Source organism: Platichthys flesus, chromosome 6 (genome assembly GCF_949316205.1).
Source record: "Platichthys flesus chromosome 6, fPlaFle2.1, whole genome shotgun sequence".
NCBI lineage: Eukaryota > Metazoa > Chordata > Actinopteri > Pleuronectiformes > Pleuronectidae > Platichthys > Platichthys flesus.
In genome coordinates this window covers 9,634,098-9,652,870 of record NC_084950.1, presented here as the reverse complement: position 1 = coordinate 9,652,870, position 18,773 = coordinate 9,634,098, and the positions used below count along the sequence as shown (strand labels likewise).

The 18,773-nt window shown below is 41.1% G+C and overlaps 1 protein-coding gene across 1 annotated transcript in view; it reads left to right on the top strand.

Moving 5' to 3' along the window:
* The window catches only part of wwox (WW domain containing oxidoreductase), a 122,070-nt gene that overhangs the window by 848 nt on the left and 102,449 nt on the right, over positions 1-18,773 (top strand). Inside the window, exons 2-5 of the mRNA XM_062389625.1 lie at positions 1,509-1,573; positions 2,253-2,310; positions 2,447-2,616; positions 11,609-11,715. Of these exons, the coding sequence (XP_062245609.1) occupies positions 1,509-1,573; positions 2,253-2,310; positions 2,447-2,616; positions 11,609-11,715 (400 nt within the window). The remainder of the gene's footprint in view (positions 1-1,508; positions 1,574-2,252; positions 2,311-2,446; positions 2,617-11,608; positions 11,716-18,773) is intronic.

Here is an 18,773-nt window from a genome sequence, read left to right as displayed (position 1 = left end):
TGAGAGGTGTAAAGGGGTCGTTCCGTGTCAACTCATGACACGTCTGGGCCGCACCGTCACACAGATATCAAAGAAGTTTGGCATATTGATTTGGTGACATGAGAAACCTACGAAACCAGAATGTTACGTGTTTCGAATCCTCATTAAGAGAAATGTGGGCTCGATTTAAAGCCCTCTTCCAGCTCCATGTCTACCTCAACAGAGTGTTTTCCCCAATATAAAAAAATAACTGTATTATGAGTGATTATAACAGTTAAATATGATAGCAAAAAATGTATACTTATATTTGAACTGATACAGACACTTTGCAATAACTATACATGCAATTGTGCAATAACTATTCACAGACACTCCATACAGTTAAAGTTGTTACTTCATTTGCAATGAATGTCACACTGGAAGTTTGAATGTACACTACCGTTCAAAAGTTGGGGTCACCCAGACAATTTCGTGTTTTCTATGTGTCATAGAAGTGTCATATCTTCTCTCACCAGCTTAACAGTTTTCAGCTGTGCTAGCATAAAATTGCACAAAGGTTTTCAAGGGTTTTCTAATCATCCATTAGTCTTCTAAGGCGATTAGCAAACACAATGTACCATTAGAACACTGGAGTGATAGTTCCTGGAAATAGGCCTCTACACACCTGTGTAGATATTTCATTAAAAACCAGACGTTTCAACCTAAAATAGTCATTTAGCCACATTAACAATGTATATAGTGTATTACCGATTAAATTAATGTTATCTTCATTGAAAAAAACAGTGCTATTCTTTGGATAATAAGTAAATTTCTAAGTGACTCCAAACTTTTGAACGGTAGTGTATATAGCTTTAGATTTGTATTGTATTGTGTCGGACTCTTTCTATACTAAGCTCTTTCTACCTTGCTTTTATTTAAATGTAACTATTGCACTGCTGAGCTTAGGTTTCTTCTTGTCCAACACCTTTCATTGTACTGTTGACCCTGTGTTAACTTGCATATGAAAAATCAAAACTTGAATTGAATCAAGACCTCCAGAAAGTTTGGTCTTTGGTTTTTGAGTCATTGCTGAGAAATCATTACTCATCAGAAGTGGCAGTACAGCACTTCTTACATACACTATACATACACTACACATTACTGGATAGTGTGCTAAAAGTAATGTGACACGAGTAGAATAACAATTTCTAAGATAAATGTAAGTTCAATTAATTGCAAAACTGCCCTTAAATCACTGTTTGAATGTTCATGGTAATGCACCTCTATTCGTCTATTTGTATGACCAGTCAAAGTCACAGAGTCCCCTCAGACAGTCCAAACTAAACTAGCCAACTCCCTTAATTGCTATCTGAGACACATGAAATTCTGGTTCCATAGGTTTCTCATATGACCAAATCAACATGCACATTTTTAGTAAGATGTGCATGATGAATTGGCCCTAAAGTCTGATGATTTGACACAGAATGATCTTGAAGTAATGTACCAGGGCCACATGAAATAATATTTTTTTTGTCTCTGTGTACCAACAGCCATGATGAGATGAAGACACAGTGGGAACACCCTAAGACTGGAAAGAAAAAGCGTTGTGCTGGAGGTTTGATTTATTCCCTTGTTTTTTTAGTAATTCTTCCAGGCTTATTACAGAATGACAGGCAGAGGTTGTTTTTTTTCTAACCAAAGAAAGGATTAAAACAGAGTCCTTATAAATGAACCACTTAATGTACCAGTTTCTGGTTGATCATTCAATCACAGTTAATGAAACCAGGACATTAATAAGTGTCTTCTTGAATTATATATTATTCTTATCATATGGGATTATGCTTAATGACGTTTTGTATTCTAACTAATGGTTTTATGGCAGTGAAGTGGTTAGTGCTGTCATCTCACAGAAAGAAGATTCTGGGATTGTACTTCACCGTCTGTGCAAGTTCTGGCATCCCTGTACAGTCCATACTTGCAGCCTATATTTTAAATGGTCAAATCTAGATTGTCCATAAATTTGAATGGTTGTATTTTTTGGTGGTTTTCCTGTCAACTTGTATTGGCTCCACCCCCTCCCCAGAGACCATCAAAAGATAAGCAATATAGATAATGGATGGATGGATGGATAATGGTGCCATAACCTTAACTTAAACACCAGGGGATTGGGCTGCTGTCTTATTAAATTCCTTGTTTCTTGCTTTATGTAAACTTGTTTAAAAAACAATTAAATATGATAGTTAGCCAATGTTTTCTGGCTGTCAAAGATAAATAATGCCTGTCTTTTCCCACAGATTTACCGTATGGCTGGGAGCAAGAAACCGATGAAAAAGGACAGATCATTTATGTTGAGTAAGTGGATTGATCATTGATCCTCCCTGTGCTTAACAATGAAAGCAAACATGTTTATTTTGGCTCCATGAGATTTGTGTGTGCAATCGTGGAATTATGTTCTAATGTAACGTTCTATTCCCTCTGTCGTTTCCAGTCACATTAACAAGCGGACCACATATTTTGATCCGCGTCAGGCGTTCACAGTCGAGGATGTGGTGGTGAAGCCAAAGCGATACGATGGTAACACTAGTGCTCTGGAGATCCTGCAAGGTCGTGACTTCTCTGACAAGGTTGTCGTCATCACCGGGGGCAACTCGGGCGTCGGTGAGCTTGATTAAATCCTTTGTGTTTTCACTAAGTTCAATAATGTTTTTTTCATAGATGTGCTCAAAACCAAGAGCATGTGGTAAAGTGTGCTTCTAGACAGAGGTCACTAGGTGGTGGTGTGGTATCACTTTAGTCGTTGGGTGGCTCCGCTCCCCTTAGAGCACCGATCCCTCTGCAGTCAGAAACATTCATCAACATTAACATCCAAAATGATACACTTAGACTCAACAAATCACTCCTTAATACCAAACATGATTGTATTGAAGTTCATTAGCTGGGCTGAATTGGATGCCATTGTTAACTGTAATGAATGATGTCCATTTGTACCCAGCAAATGCATGGCTCACTATATAATGGTTTGGAAACAAATGCATTTCCTCTTTCCTTGAGTTTAAATTAGCACAAGTAGCGGCCATTTGTTCAGACTCACTGCTTTGTGCGGGATAGATAGTGACAGCATGAGGGAAATCAAATAAACATAAAATTGTTAATTGTCTTTATATTCAAATTGTTTGCCCCTAGAAAAGTCACAGCAGCGTAATTGCTGTGTGTGTGTATATTGTGAGATGCAGCTAAGCAGCACTGTGCTACATAGATTTACTGGAGCCTGGAGACTTTCTCTAAACAGAGAATCTACAGAAAGTTAACCCCTTCCTGACCTTGATCTTACCCTGTTTCCTTCTGTATACATATACATACAGAATAATATAGGGATTGATTTATGGATTGTAATCAAAATCTCAATCTTTTTCAAATTATTACCACACTACAGCAGCTTTATTAAATATATGCTCCTTAATACAACAGACAATTTAAATTACATAAAGAACCAAGATCATTCCCCTACTCTTCTCCTATGACTGTATTTTCTTTTAGGAAATAAATTTGTTCGGTAAAAAATGACACACAAGAAAACCACTGAGTGCACATTCAGAGAACATTCAGAAAAATACATAAAAATGAATTGCTGTCTGTGTCCAGGATACAAATCCTGAAAATACAACAAGCAGGTTCAAAACAGTGTAACAAATGGGACAAAAATAACAATTTATTACGTAGTTTATATCAATACTTTTGTCGAGCTTGACATAATTACCTTGCCAAAGAGTTTACGTTTTCCACTGCAATTGTTTGTTTGGTAGTTAGTTAGCAGAATTATGCGACAGCCAATGGACGGATTACTACAACATTTTGTGGAAGTGCAGTGTGGGTCAGGAAAGAACCTATAACATGTTGGTGCGGATCTGGATGAGGAATCGGGCCCAGGATTTTTTTGAGGTTTTTTATATTTCCATTGATTTCTCAAAGAGTAATTAATGGATTTTGATGAATAAATATCAGACATGTTTTGGAGACTGTTATTTTTGACAGTGTGCAAATTGGTGCAGATCAAAATAAAACAATCTGGATGTAGTGGATTTAAATATGGCTTCATTAAAGAACTGTAGGGCCTGGGTGACATTCTTGTTCAGTTGTGGGAATGTTTCACTTATTCTTGAGTTGGAGACTTGCACAGGAAAAAAAACACAACCATTCCTTTATTGGGCAGAAGAGGATTAATATGTAATTTAGATTAAAATAGATTATCCAACAGCGTAATGGCCCAAATAATGAAAAATATAAAATCTAAGAGCGGGCCTGTATTAATTATGAAAAATGTATTCCAACACAGAGTACTAGTATAAACGGCTTATCAGCCAGTCACTACTACATAGTCCATCGTGACCTTAAAGAACTTCTGTGGATGAAGAAAGTGAATGGTCAACCCCACAACTCACAAAGAAACTCAATGGGATGCCTTCTGGAAGCTGTGAAAAATATAACAAAACTGTTTGGCCTTTTGTTGAAACAGTGGTGAGCAATGATGTTTCAGAGAGTGCAGAAAATAACCACAAGAGGGCACAGGAGGTCCACAGTGTGACTGCTGGTGATGATTCTAAAACGTTACCATATTAACTGCTTCACATGTGCCTGATTTTGGTTAAAAATTGAGAAAAAGATAATCCACATTTAACATTTGTTGGAATGTGGTTTAACAAAAAATGTGTTCAGCTGAAAAAAAAAAAAAATTCTCTCGAGAACGCATCAAACAGCTACAACACACAGACATTTTTATAGTGTGTGAATGCTTAATAAACCCATATTAACATAACCTTTGTTTTACTCGACCACATATTAAATATGCATCAGCCATAATTAACAGTATTCTTATAGTAATTGCTACTGCTGGTGTGCTCCTTTGACATTCCTCCAGTGAAATGTGGTTATGCCAATTGGTTGGACCCACTTAGCATTTTAATGACATCAATAGTGTTTTAATCCAAGTGTCAAGGCTATTTCCATTTTCTTCAGTGCTTATTTCTTCGACAGGAAATGTGACATTTGTATTAGTAATGGTGGGTTGTTATTTAATTAGCAAATTTACATTTGGGATTTCTAATTTACTTCTTAATGCACGTGAACATGAGAAGCACATATATGAGTTTATTTAAGCATGAAATGTCATACTCTCTGGTTTTGTTTCCTGCCTTGAAGCCCCATTGCAGTATGGTGCTGGGAGGTGGGACAGTAATGCGGTTTGTCTCACCGATGTGATTACTGGACTGGGTTCACAACATTAGTCTTCCTCTCGCGACTTTCTTTTGTAAATTAAAAACCAGTCCCTACCTGAATGGTGTTTTTAATTGTGATAATGGAAATAAATGGTCGCCGTTTGTTTTCCTCCTAGTTCTCCTTCTCTCGCTCCCCCCTTCTGTTTAAAGGTTTTCTTACTCTTATAGACCTGTGGTTGTACACCTGTACCTCTGCATTGATTCTTAAGTGGCTGTGACCCAGGCCTGAGCCTCCTATCCATCCCCATTACACACTGCTGTTCAGGCCCTAATTCCCCTGCTTTCAACTAACTCTCAGGTTATTTACTGGCCAGGGGTCCATGGAACAGTTGTCCTTAAAGGGCCATTATCAGGATATCTCTGGCCACGACTTCTTCCACACACAAAAACCTTAAAATAAAACCACAACATTATTTTCAGGAATCAAAACCTCACATTTTTTTTTTTTTAGCGTAAGCTCTTTCCTAAAATATATGTTTTGTCGAGGCAAGACTATATTTGTATTCTGTGAACACAGACATTCACCTTTGCCCTGTGACTGCTCCTTTGGGGTTCTGAACCCAACATATATGTGTCCCTCTGTCTGGGGAGCAGTGTCAGTCTCTCAGGCTCTTACAGCAGGTGCCACGTTGTCAGCACAACATATGTTTAATAGTGGTCAAAAATAATATATTGACCCTCTGTCTCACTCAGGTGAGTGCATCCAGCTGTCTTCCATGTGCTATTTTAATCCCAGCACTGTATGTCTGCCTAATGACACATGTTAAATCACACTTTGTTTTCTATTTCTAGTCAGTCCAGAAATATGGATGAATGGTGTATGATTAGTAAATTCATGGCACCAGTCAACTTTTTAAATTGTATTAATATAATTCTATATATTCAGTGTTTATTCTTTTTTATGTTCAAATGTTTGCCAGCCACAACATTGTGAATGGTGCTGTTTTCATCATGTGTGTTATTATGGCTCTTATAATCCTAAAAGACTGTAGTGACAATGTTCACAGGGACGGATTTGAGGACTATGCCAGGTGTCACTGTGCTTCACAAACCAAATGCATTCTCAAAACTGAGATTGAAAACTGTCCAGGACTGCAGTAATAATATTAATAATAATAATAATAATAATAATAATATCTTTATCTGAATAGCACTTATCTAAACAAGGTTACAAAGTGCTTAACAAAAAAATCCATGGCAAAAAGTCGAATAAACTAAAATAAAAAGTGTTCAATTCGGTTAAATTTTAAGTGTCAAATCATACCAAAATAAGGTCAAGACCTGAAGGCCCAGTTGGAAGATAGTTGTGGCCTGATCCGTGACTACTGAGCTAAAATTGGCCGGATCGTCCCTTTCTGTACTTGGTCGTAGAGCAGCAGCCATAGTTGCAAAGCTCTATTCTCCGTCTAAATGCATGCACTGAATTCCACATGGTATATGCGGGGTCAATGCTGGACTAAGAAGCAGGAAAGACCCAGGCGGCCCAGATGGGAAATAGCAAGGATTTGCGGCGGAGCGCTTCGTAATGCTTTAGTATCTTTATGCATTGTCTCCACAGTGTTTTAGGACTTTGAATGTTATTCTTATTCATGAAAGCCTAACATTGTTCTATGTTTGTGTTGATCCCGGTGTTGTGTTGGGAGGATTAAGTGTCAGGCCGGTGCTCTCCTCTCTCTGGATGGAGAGATCCCTAAGCATATTCAGTGAGTCGCAGAGCTGGGGGAGCCTCTGTGTGCAGATTAAACCCATAGCCTAGCTTTGTGGCTGATCATTAGATTGAGGCAGATTTGTTAAGCATAACTGCCATTAAATTGGCTGCAAAGCTCTGGTATTTACTGCACTGCTGTTTATGAATAAGGACCCCCTTAAAGACCCGCGCAGCGATGCGTTAAACCCGAGCCTCAGTAAGGAGGGATATGCATTATTCATAGTGGGAGGAATTAGATGGATAAAAAGATGTTCCTGGTGAGGGTGGCATGCGGTGACTATGTCTCGGTGTGTGTGTGTCACTGAGCAGCTCTGAGTGGCTGCGTGTGGTTTAGATGACATCTGTGACACATCTGTGTTTATATTCAGAGGTCTGACACCATTTGTGTGTGTATGTGTGTGTGTGTGTGTGTGTGCGCACTGAGAGGATCGGCCGGCCCATGTCCTTCTCCGTCTCGTCTGTGTTAGCTTCTGAACTTAGCAGCCGAGAAAATTGAAGAAGAGTTTTCTTTTCTTTTTTTTTTTCTTTTTCAACGGGGTTTTCATGTCCTCTCTGATGAATGTGTTTATTGGCTTCGTAATGAGAAACAGTTATGGTTGGTTAGTCAAATTATTCAACTTTATTAACCTTGGATGAAATTTGCTATGCCGACCCAAACTAGTGTAACATGCAAAGAGTATTATGCTGGAGGCCAGAAGGGTTCAATAATGATTACAGCGCTAATATAATAGAGCTGAAGTGGTTCGATGGAAAGGATGGAATACATATATGTGCTTAAAGGCTATAGGTAAAATAAAATGAAAGGGTATTGGGTTATTGTGTGTAGTCAAGTAGTTTATAGACCTATCGAGTTTACTGTCTGCAGATGATGAGGGGATGAAAGTTACATGATGGGGGATTCTGATGACAAGGATGAAAATAGCCCTAACATTCAAATGCAGTATAGGTGCACGAGCAGGCTTCTGGTGACTGTGTTGATCCATGTGTGTGTGTGATGTGTGTTTGTCTGGTTTACTGGTCTGTGTGTGTTGTTTGTGTGTGTATGGTATAAGTCTGGCTTCAGGAGCAGCTTGGGTGACCAGTGTGGTGCGAGGCCATGATGAGATATTGTGTAGGGAGTTGGAGGTTGACACAGAGGGTCAGCGGAAGAGAGGGGGGGGTGGACGGGTGAGTACTAGGTGCTGCACGGATGGTGAGACAGCAGTGGGGGGGTTAGGAAGGAGGCAGAAGGGGACAGGGAGGGGTAATAGAACCACTCCAGTGCTCTCACCTGGAACAGCTCAACCTTGGGCTGTAATTACTAACCATACATCCCACTTTTGGGGTGACATCTCCCTCCCTTCGGACTAATGGAGGGGAATTAGAGGGGATCTTAAAAGTCACAAAGTGTGTGTATGGGATGGGGGGGTTAGGGCTGGGTTGCAGTGCTCCTCACTTCTTGGGACAGCAGCAGTAGGAACAGGTGCACTCATCATTGAGACAGTCAGGAGTTAGCCTGTGTCTGAAATCACTCTATCGCTCACTCATTTACTACTTTCTGTATCCAGTAAAAGACACTCAGTAGTTTACTCTATATTGAGCAGTAAATTGATATTTCCAGCTAAGCTGAAAAGATCAGTTTATGAGTGATTCACTTGTTTCAGTTTCTCAAATGTGACGATTTGTCATATAATTTTGAACTGAAAATAATCTGAATTCCTCTTATGAAACCAAATTTAAATCTAGTTCAATAATTATCAGTCCCCCAAACATGCCTGACCTTTTCACCAAGATCCATGTTTTATTTTTAATAATAAACAAAATATTAAATCATGAATCCATCCCCTGATCTGGATATGCACCATCTGGATTTGCACCAAAATTTTATGGATTCTTTTTTAGGTCATGGTCCGCCCCTGTATGTAGTCATTCCCAATTTATAACACAAGGAAAGATATTTGTCTAACAAAAGAGGAAGTGTCAATTTCCCATTACCAGATTACCTAATTTATAAACACTTTAATTTAGACTTATTGCAAGTCACATATCTATTCATGGCTCAAAATAATTGTATTATGTGCAAGGTCTTACGCTTGTGTTATTTGAGCCACACATTCAGCTCTGGTGAGAAGGGGGATTGTGGGAACTCGACATGTTTACCCACAGGTCTTGTAATGATCTGAATTGACTTCTGTTTGCCCAATTGTACTGCAGAGCTTATTTTAGTTAAATGCCTCTTTGGATGCAGATCAAGGGAGAGAAGGCGCGGGCAGCTCCGTTTGCCAAATAAACACGTTTACTGACGAAGCTGGTAATGATCTCATTACACTGAGCCAATACACCTGTGTACGAGGGTGATCCAGAGAGGGGCGGCGGGCCAGGGAGGACAAACAAAGCGTGAAATCACTAAATCACACTCATTATTGGGGGATAGCAGTAGGGCCAGGATCCTAATGTACCATGAAGCGCATTCACTGCTTAATGGACATTTTACACATTTTTCTAATACATTTTACACATTTCTAAATACACAGTAAAGCACATTTTCAACAATACCAGAGCCATTTACTGTATTTTGTCACATTGTGAAGCTCGAGTTTGAACAAGCACACGGTCAAAAGATCAACTTTAACTGGGTTAAACTGTGCGATCCTCATCTCACACCTTCTTTAACAAAGGTTTCCCCAAAATAAGACTCTTCCTCCCACATCTCCATCTTTATTATTTTATTTTCCGATCAGGCAAAAGAGCTGTGACGATCATAACAGTACAGCACAGTGCAGTCAGGCCTCCTGTGTGTTGTTCAATAGCTTATGGCGTCTGTCGATCCACCCGAGCAATAAAAACCTCCCTCTGACCCCTCGTCATGTTCCACCATCAGAGTACAATGCAGAAACAGGCTCTCTTTGTTGTACACCTGACCAGGAACTCATTTCAGCGCAGCCCTCTCTGCCGGCAACACGGGTGAGAGGGCGGGGAGTCTCTGTTACAGCAGTGCCACTCTCGTTATTTCACAATTAATGTCAAGCCCTTGTTATTTTTCATCGGAAATACATGGCCGCGGTGCTGTTGTTGCTGCCATATTCTAATTTGTTCTCCATTATGGAAAACACTGGTGTTGATTAATTTCACTTTCATGGTTTGTACACACAACAAGTGAGAGTGAGGTGTTGTTGTTTACCAGCATTCAGCTGGTCCTCGACAATTTCTGAACGCTGAAGAAAGCGCTTTTAAAAAGGCACATTTTAAATTTTATATCTTCTTTTATCATATGTAGAGGGCATATCAGAGGTATATATATATATATATATATATATATATATATATATATATATTTTTTTTTTTTTGTATTAATTCGAAAAGATTTATTTTTGCATGAGGTAGAGATGATTTTGGTTTCTTAAAGCCTGCTGCTCCACCTGCAGATTCAAAGCTCATATTTACTCTGGAAGTCACACCGCTCGTTTTTTGTGTCATGTTGTTTTTATTTTCATTTTCATTCCTCTGAGTGAAATAATCTCTGCTCACAGCCACAGTCCCCTCCATTACACCTAATAAGGTGTCATATAATTTAATTCCATGCTTCACTTGTCAGAAAGGGCTTCCAATCCTACTCCAATTTTGAGTTTTAATAGATATTACTCCTTAGCACTCTCCTCACAATTAGGCCTCCCAGTTTTGCTCTTAATGAAAATCAGATTTAGACATATAATCTAATTACAGTTAATATTAATCCACCCTCTGATACACTCTGCCTCTCAGACCCTCTGAGCCGCAGATCAGTTATTGTGGCCGTCGGTTTGTCAGTCGGGACACTCACACTGTGAATGTGTCTATATGACTGTGCTATGTATTTACTGTGGGGCTGAAAAATGTGATGCTGTTGAACTTTTCCACGACACTTTGAAGGATAGTAAATGTCAGAGGAAATAAAAATACGGTGAAGGGAAAAAAAGTTAATCTCATAAATTAATTCAACCTACGGGTTGAAATGACCCATTTAGACTTGTAATTTAGAAATGAACTTCTCTCCCTCTATCTTCAGTTTTTGTCAGTTTTATCGTGACTACATGATTTGGATAGAGCCATGAAGTCGTCTTGGACTGATAAATTCTGGGCGTATCTGCGGACCTCGTTTCATGGGAGAAATGTCCTTATCAAAGGCCCTTTGATGTTCCGAAATATCACACGAGGTTCAGTCTGAATGTCATGTCTGTTCGATTGTTCATTTGACACCCCTCTATTATGATCCATGTTTTCATAATTACTGCCATCACTGTATAATTAACAACATAATTAACAACCGACCTCCCTTCCTCTAGCCCCAGTGTGAGCAGAGATACCTTCTCCAGAGCCGGCGGTCAAATTCTAAACTTTATCTAAGACGAGAGGCAAGAAGTCTTGAACGACAATAATTCCATCAGTTTCATCACTTCAGAGAGAAATTATTAACTCCATCTCCTCGACCACTGGGTTACTCAATGAAATAAATTATATGGAAAAATTGATAGGGATTTTAACTTCCACCCCCACCATCAGCATCAGCACCACCACCACCCACCCCCATTAGATTCAACCCCTGAGAATCAAAGTTATCTTGAGAAAAAAACTCATCTTTGAAGCATTGCTCGCTTACTATCCGTCTTTTTTTATGTCTTTGTGTCTCTCTGTCTCCCTCCACATGTCGCAGGCTTTGAGACAGCCAGGACTTTTGCTCTTCACGGCGCCCATGTGATTCTGGCGTGTCGGAACCTATCCCGGGCCATCAAGGCCAGTAGCCTCATACAGCAGGAGTGGGTAAGTGACAGGAAAACCCAGGAATACTATCTGTAAAGTAACAATGAATTAATCTCACTAATAGGCGTTGGCTGGGTAGCCAGAGTGTGCACAGGCACGCATTGTCCAAAAGTACTTAAAGCGGATGAGTGAGCCATGTAGTGGGCACATGCATGATCATGCTGCCATAAACACTGATGGCATACTAAATATGTAATAGTAGGCAATTTAAAATAGTTCTCTACAAATGCACTATTAATCCTCTTTTAATTGTGTTTGCTAAAAACTACAGTGCCAGCTATTTTATTATATTATTCAGCCTTTTTTTTCCTCTATTGAAAGAATATATTTCTGACTTTATGAGGCTAAGAGACACAGCAGTACCTCATCCCTTCTTACTTATAGACTAATTATTTGGGATTGGGGTTATTCTCCTACAAAAAGGCTTATTTTAGAGTTTGCGTGATGGAGAAATCCGACATCTTGTGTCATTACCATGAAATATATGATCCAAATTCTTCTAAGATCTCCATACTCAACTCGCCCCTTTTAAGAAAATGTAAACAAATCTTTATGTTCAGGTTCTCAAAACCTGCCTGCCAACTTCTCTGGAAGGTTGAAGAAACTTCTGTGTAAGTGTCTTCCAGTAAAGAAAGGGAGAGAGAGAGTTAAAGTGAAGGAGGGAGATAGAGAAAAAGGTGCGAGAGGACATCTGATAATTACCTGAGATTATTGCTCTAATATCGCTGTGCTTGTGACGCTTCCCCAGATTTACGAGTGTGGGAAAATAAACAAGTGAAATGTGGGTGCTGGAGCAGAAAGAATAAGCCATTAGCACTGGGTTGATTACAGAGAGCAGGACTTGAAGAAGAAGGAGAGTGAGTGCTCAGTGCAGATATGGAGAGAGAGAGAGGCTGAGAGGGAGGAAAAGAGGGAGGGAGGGAGGGAGAGAGAGAGAGAGACAAACGCCTTTGAGCAAGAGTAGATCTGCAGTGTTTCAACTCACCCAAGTCTCTAATTGAAGTACGCCCCTGGGGCTGTCAGTGCTGCTCCGCAGTGTGAAATCCAGTGTACAGATCTATTAATGCTGCTGCTTTGTCTAAACGAGTGAGGAAAAGCTCGGACCCAACTACCGGATTCCGTTGTCAAATTGATTTTCAAGCTTCGCACCTGCCACAGAATTATCCACGGTGTCATTAAATGTTTGTTGATTAACAAATGGAAGCTTCTTAGACTAGTTTCCGAAGAGTAAATGATTCGTGACCTCTGGAGTGTAAATGATAATCTCTCATATTTGTGGGATACAGTGGCACGGGGCGAGCAGATAGTCAGCAAATGTAATAGAGGCTTAGTTAATAGAGTTCTGTATAGTTCAAATAGAGCACAAGTAGGGAATTAGCATTGCCTAAGCTCACTCCATATTTCCTTCTCAAGGAACCCCCCTGTTATAGGCTAATGAATAAAAGTCACAATATCAGAATAAATCTTTGCTGCAAATTCTCCCCTCTGGCGACATTATTAATAGATTCTGGAGAAGAATAGAGAGGAGGATTAATCTTTAAGATGATGGATGGGCTCTGCTCGCCTTCCCATGCTCCTACGTTAAGGTCATTTTGATAAGAGGGTATATTTTGGGGTCCTCTGTACAAAAGGTCATCATATCTACTTCCAGGTCCCTCTCAGAGTTCCGCTCTGGCTGCCAGGAGTGGAACTGCTGTCCCGATTGCACAGGACCCCTGACCTCTAACTACCTGCTTACTATTACTCTGAACTCTCTATTTCTCCAACTCTCTCTCTCTCTCTCTGTGTCTGTGGCTGTGTGGGCTAGCGCTGCTGTTCAGAGGTGAGAGTGATGGCTCATCCGCAGTGCAGGGCGGTGCGGTTCAGCGTAGCACCATGTTCTGACAGTGGGTATAATAAGGGGGTCACAGATGGATAATGGGAAGGTCAGAACAACCACTGGCTGGTAGGAAGAGCAAGGTCAGAGGGTTTATCCTTCCCAGGCAATCGTGTAGTGGTTTGCCAGGAATCGCCTCAATATAAACTGAACGATACGCTTCACACAAGATTCCTGGAAGAACTGTTCCCTGTACTAACTCACTACAATGGAAATATTTGTTTCTATATTTAGCAGATTTTAACTGTTCATTAATACTTTACATTATATAGCTTGTTTGGCACTTTAGGGTTTGTATTACCTGACTGTTCATCATTAAATGAGTTTATTGCTGTGCACTGTTTTCATGATGGGGCTTCAGCTGCATCTCGGCCGAAGGTCTAAGCCGAACAGAACGTGATGTTTCTCTGCTTCTAATCGAGCTGTGAGGTGAAGCCCCTCCAGCGGGCTCATTAGGGGAGTTTAAAGTGGCAGAGAGGGGATAAACATTTACCTTATGATTGTGTTTTACAATAAACCTGCTGGTTACCTTTATAGGGTTCAAAGGTGGCAGCTTTTACAGGCTGTGATGAAGCCACAGTAAAACCAGTAGGAAATTAAGCAGCAGATGGGTGCTCGTAGAGATGCAGGGAGAGCAGAAGGAGTTGGGGAAAACAGATAAAGAAAACAGAGAAAGTGAAACGCCGTACTCCAAAAATAGCCCAAATAGATCGAGTTGATTAATGCACTTATAATTTTCAGGGTTATTGTAAATTTTGCATCCTTGCATTGTCCTGTGGAGTCCTTCAGGGAGCGATGCTGGGCAAATGCCGGTTCTTGGCCTCTGCTCTGTGTTTTAACTACAAGTCATCTCCACTACCCCCCCCCCCCCCCCCCCCCCCCCCTTACCTATCTATCTCCTATTCCGCTCACAGAACAGGCAGGTTAAGTTGCTGGTTAACAACCAAAGAGCTGCCTGCGTGCCGGAGATTTATTTTTCCTGATTGCCTTTAAAATTCTGCTTATCTTTGACTCTGACGTCTCCCTCAGAGAGCTGTAATGGACTCCCATGAGATATGGCCCGTTGCTTGGTGGGCCAAGCAAGGCCCTTGGCCCCTGAGTGGAATAGAACTCACACACATGCACACGTGCCATGGTCTTATTTTATGCTTTTTTTCTTTAAAAAAAAAAAAATTATCCAAAATGCTCATTTCCCCTACTGCCCCTTTCTACAACACATGCTAATGAGATTCTTTGTAAAGGCATTAATTAGTGAGCTAGTCACTGATTGCTGTGCTTGTTTTTGCTTTGCTTTGTGTGTGTGTGAGTGTGTGTGTGGCAGGGGGGGTATTAATATGGCTATGTGCCGCTGCGGAGAGTTCTGTCAGGGTCTGCTCTGGAACCAATTAGGCTAAAGCTCAGTGTCCACCGAGGCTGCTGGGAGAAAAAAGCCTGCTGCTTGCAATGTCAAACAGCAGCATTAACACAGGCCAGTGAGACAGAGTGAGACAGGCGGACTGAGAGCCGATAAACAGTGGTCACTCAAACAGGCAGACAGACAGTTCCTCTGCTACATATGAAAATCAGACAAAGAATACACTCTTCCTCTGCCACAAGCCTAAATATATAGATATGTATGGATGTCTATACTGATAAGGTAACGTCAGAATCAATGAAGCACAATGTTCTTTCCCGTGCAGGTGTCTGCTATTTCAGGTCGAGTTTCACAAAGCAAAGGTAGAAGAGGCCTTGAAAGATAGATGGAAATAAACTGTTGGGGCAGACCATTGTGCTCCCAAGCCTTCCCCATACACCCTCTTTCCAATTCAATCTGTCTTTTTCCTGCTTATTGTCATGATTTATAATGAGAATGTCACATGTTTATGCATCATGGCCTACATGCAGCAGTATGAGGGAGCAAAGTTCTTGAGTCCCACATAAAAGTATCTTGTGTTCATAAGGATGCGTTTGTATTTTCCGACCCCTTTCCGTGTCATTCTCACTCTACATTTAACCTGAATTACACTTGTTTGGAGAGGAAAAGTAGTGTTTGTGTGTTTGTGTTGATGCATGTGTGCATGCATTTGTCTATTTGCCCGGTGCATAACCTCCTGTGTCAGTCTGACAGGCCCGTGCCCCCGCTGGCCACCATGCCATGCCACGCTCCTCCCGCTGAGGCCAACAGGAAGTGACACATGTGAAATGCTGACCTGGTCTGTTGCAGCCCCCTCCAGGGCCTCCGGATGCTGCTCTTTTAGTCACTCTTCCCCTCCCTCTTCCCTCGCACCCTGGCATTTTCTTTTTTTTCATCTTTCAGAAAGTCGTCAAAAGACTTGTGTCCCCCTCCATTCAACCGTTGATTCAGTGACATGTCTTTTTCTCTAAATGATGAAGGAAACTGCAGCCCTTTAGCAGGTCACTGTTACCAGAGACTCTAGTATATCGCATTTCATCGATTTTAGTTTTTGTGTCTTGCAGGATTTGACCTTTTAGCTTGATGGCCACAAAAGCTTATTTTCTCTCCTTTGTGACGGCAATCTTCCAAATAGCCATTTCCTTGATTTTTTTCAATTAAAACATGCACTGCCTTTGATTAAAAAGCAAAAGCAATTTTTTTTTGCATGTGGTTCTGCTGACACAAAACCAGTAAAGCCCAGATAAATCCAGTGGAGATTGTTGTTGGTGATGTCGCAGATTGGAGTTAAGCGGCCCTAGAGCTCCTTTTCAGATTGCCCCCGCAATACACCGACATTATACCTACTCTCCCACCTCTCCCTGCTGGCCCAATCCTCTCCTCCAATCTCAGGTCCATCCACCGAATCATTGAGGGAAATGCGCTGTCCCTTATTTCCAGGATGAGGCATTGTGCAAATCGGTCTGTTTCCGCGTGTATTAGTATCACTCGCCCCTCCTCTCCAGGGACACCTTCTCATCTCTCTTTATTTACTTATTTATTTGTTTCTCTCCTGCCTGCGTTCTGTCTGCACACTGGGAATAAAAAGGTCCCACGTCCCCAACTATGCTGCTACTTGGGCTCTGCGCCCGAGAGAGCAGGAAGGATGGATGGAATGAGGCTGGAATTGTGATATTTAAATTTGATGAGGAAACCCCCTTTTCCCTCAAATTTATCCAGCTCTCTTTCCTCCAGCAGGTAACCACACAAAGCTCTGCAACTACTATAGGATTAACTGTAATATACCATTGAGGATTTCTTTACATTACACAGGTTACGGTTACAATGCATCTCATGGGGATACTAAAGAAGCTTTGTGTAGCATGGGCTGTTAGTATAAACCTGTAAGAGTTGAATACTTTGAGATTTTACAGCAGTAAGCATTTTGTGTGTGTGTGTCTGCATCTCTTTGTAATACGTGTCACAAGTTCAGTACGTATGCACACGTACATGCACGTGCATGGTCATTGCACACACCCATCCACATGGTGTGTGTTTAAATGCTTGATTATGCATTTTGCATAGCTTTGGGACATGCATCACTCTTCCCAGACTGCTAATAAAGTGACCAGGGAGATGGGGGAACCTAAATGAATCCTAAAGTGCCTGGCTTGCATTCCTCACTCCCTCACTCTCCCTTACTGGCTCTGCTTAGTTATTCCAGCCCGTCATGAAAAGCCGTGCACCGCTCGGCTCTCCTCCTCCTTATGTCTGTCTGCTATAGCCAGGTGCTCTGTCTCCTGAAGAGGTGTGGCCTGCTCCTAATTGCCTGGACCACAGTGAACTATGGGCAAACGCTCTGTGTGAAGGAGCTCCGTTGAGGAATAATTTTGAATAAATCACATAGTTAGCCGGGTGGTATTTTCTGCTAAATAAGCAGTTCGCCAGCCGTCTCACATGGAGGTGCGAGCGTTAGAATGACGGGTCACTTGCCATAGGTCATGTTGGGGAGTATTTAAATGATTTAAATGATGTCAATGCCACTGAAGGGGACAGGTTGTGGAAGGATGTGTAAGGCAGCACCTCTTTGTTGTTTGAACCTGACAGACTCTCATCCTTCACTCCTTCACTCTCCGCTCTGAAGGAGGGCTCATAGCCCTGGGAAGACGGCTTCTTATGATGAGAGAGGTGAGAGGTGGCTTGGATCTCTTTCACACTTTCTCCCTTTCTCTCGCTGCCAGCACAGGATGTTTTTATTGAAGTCTGAGAAGTGCTGACCACAGAGAGACAAGTCCAGCACCCACTAATGTTTTAAATCAGGAGATGAGCCAGTTGTAATAAGCTGCAGCCAAATAGACTCGGGCTTAGTTGATGTCTGCCAAACAAGCAAACACAGTAATGCTGAACGCTGAAACCATCTGGCGGCAGGCTATAACATTTATCTGCTATTACCTCAAGCTCTTTTAGCATCTTTAGCGCAGTTTGAAAATTAGCACAGGCTCTCAGATCCCATGATAGAGTTCATAGGAGATGCAATAGACTCATTAGATGTAATTTTGTGTGATTTAAATTGCCTGATGCTGTGTCGCATCATCTTTCATAACCCACCAAGAGTCTGTTCAGACATGAGATGGGAGTGTGTGGGTGGATGATAATGTGCATGTGTGTGGTGCCCTATATATATCTATGTCTCATTGTGTTTAACATGTTAAAAATAGGAGGCCTGTGTTTGTGTGTGGCCTGTTGTCAGCTTGTTGTTGCTGTGAAGGACAGAGGGATTGGCACTAATGAACAGACAAGTGCGTCACAATAAGTCAACAGCTGCCATGTCTGACCATTCGGACACAGTAAGTCACACGTTTCAATGTCAGACCGTTCAAGAATACCAGTCGTAAAGCTCTCTGCAGTCAGATGCCCTCCAATCGGGATGTCTATAACAAAAGGGGCTGATAAAAGCAATGACAATTTACAATATAAATGTTACTTTGTAAATATGTCCTACTTTATTACCTCAATTCTTTGTCTGTTAGTTAGAAGGATGACACTGAAACTACAGGACCAATTTTGAAATAACTTGGTGTAAGGAATGGGAAGGGAAGATCCCATTAAATTGTGTTGTGTATCTGGATCCAGGAATAGTTTTTCACTTTCTTGAAACTTTTTTTTGAATTTCTCAGAGACTACTTCACAAGTCCTGATGATAAAAAATCAGACATGGTTTAGGGACTGGTATTTATGAGTGTGTGCCAAATAAAAATCTGTTGAATTTAAAGGTGGTCTGATAAGGGGACTGTTGGGCCTTGGCAGAGA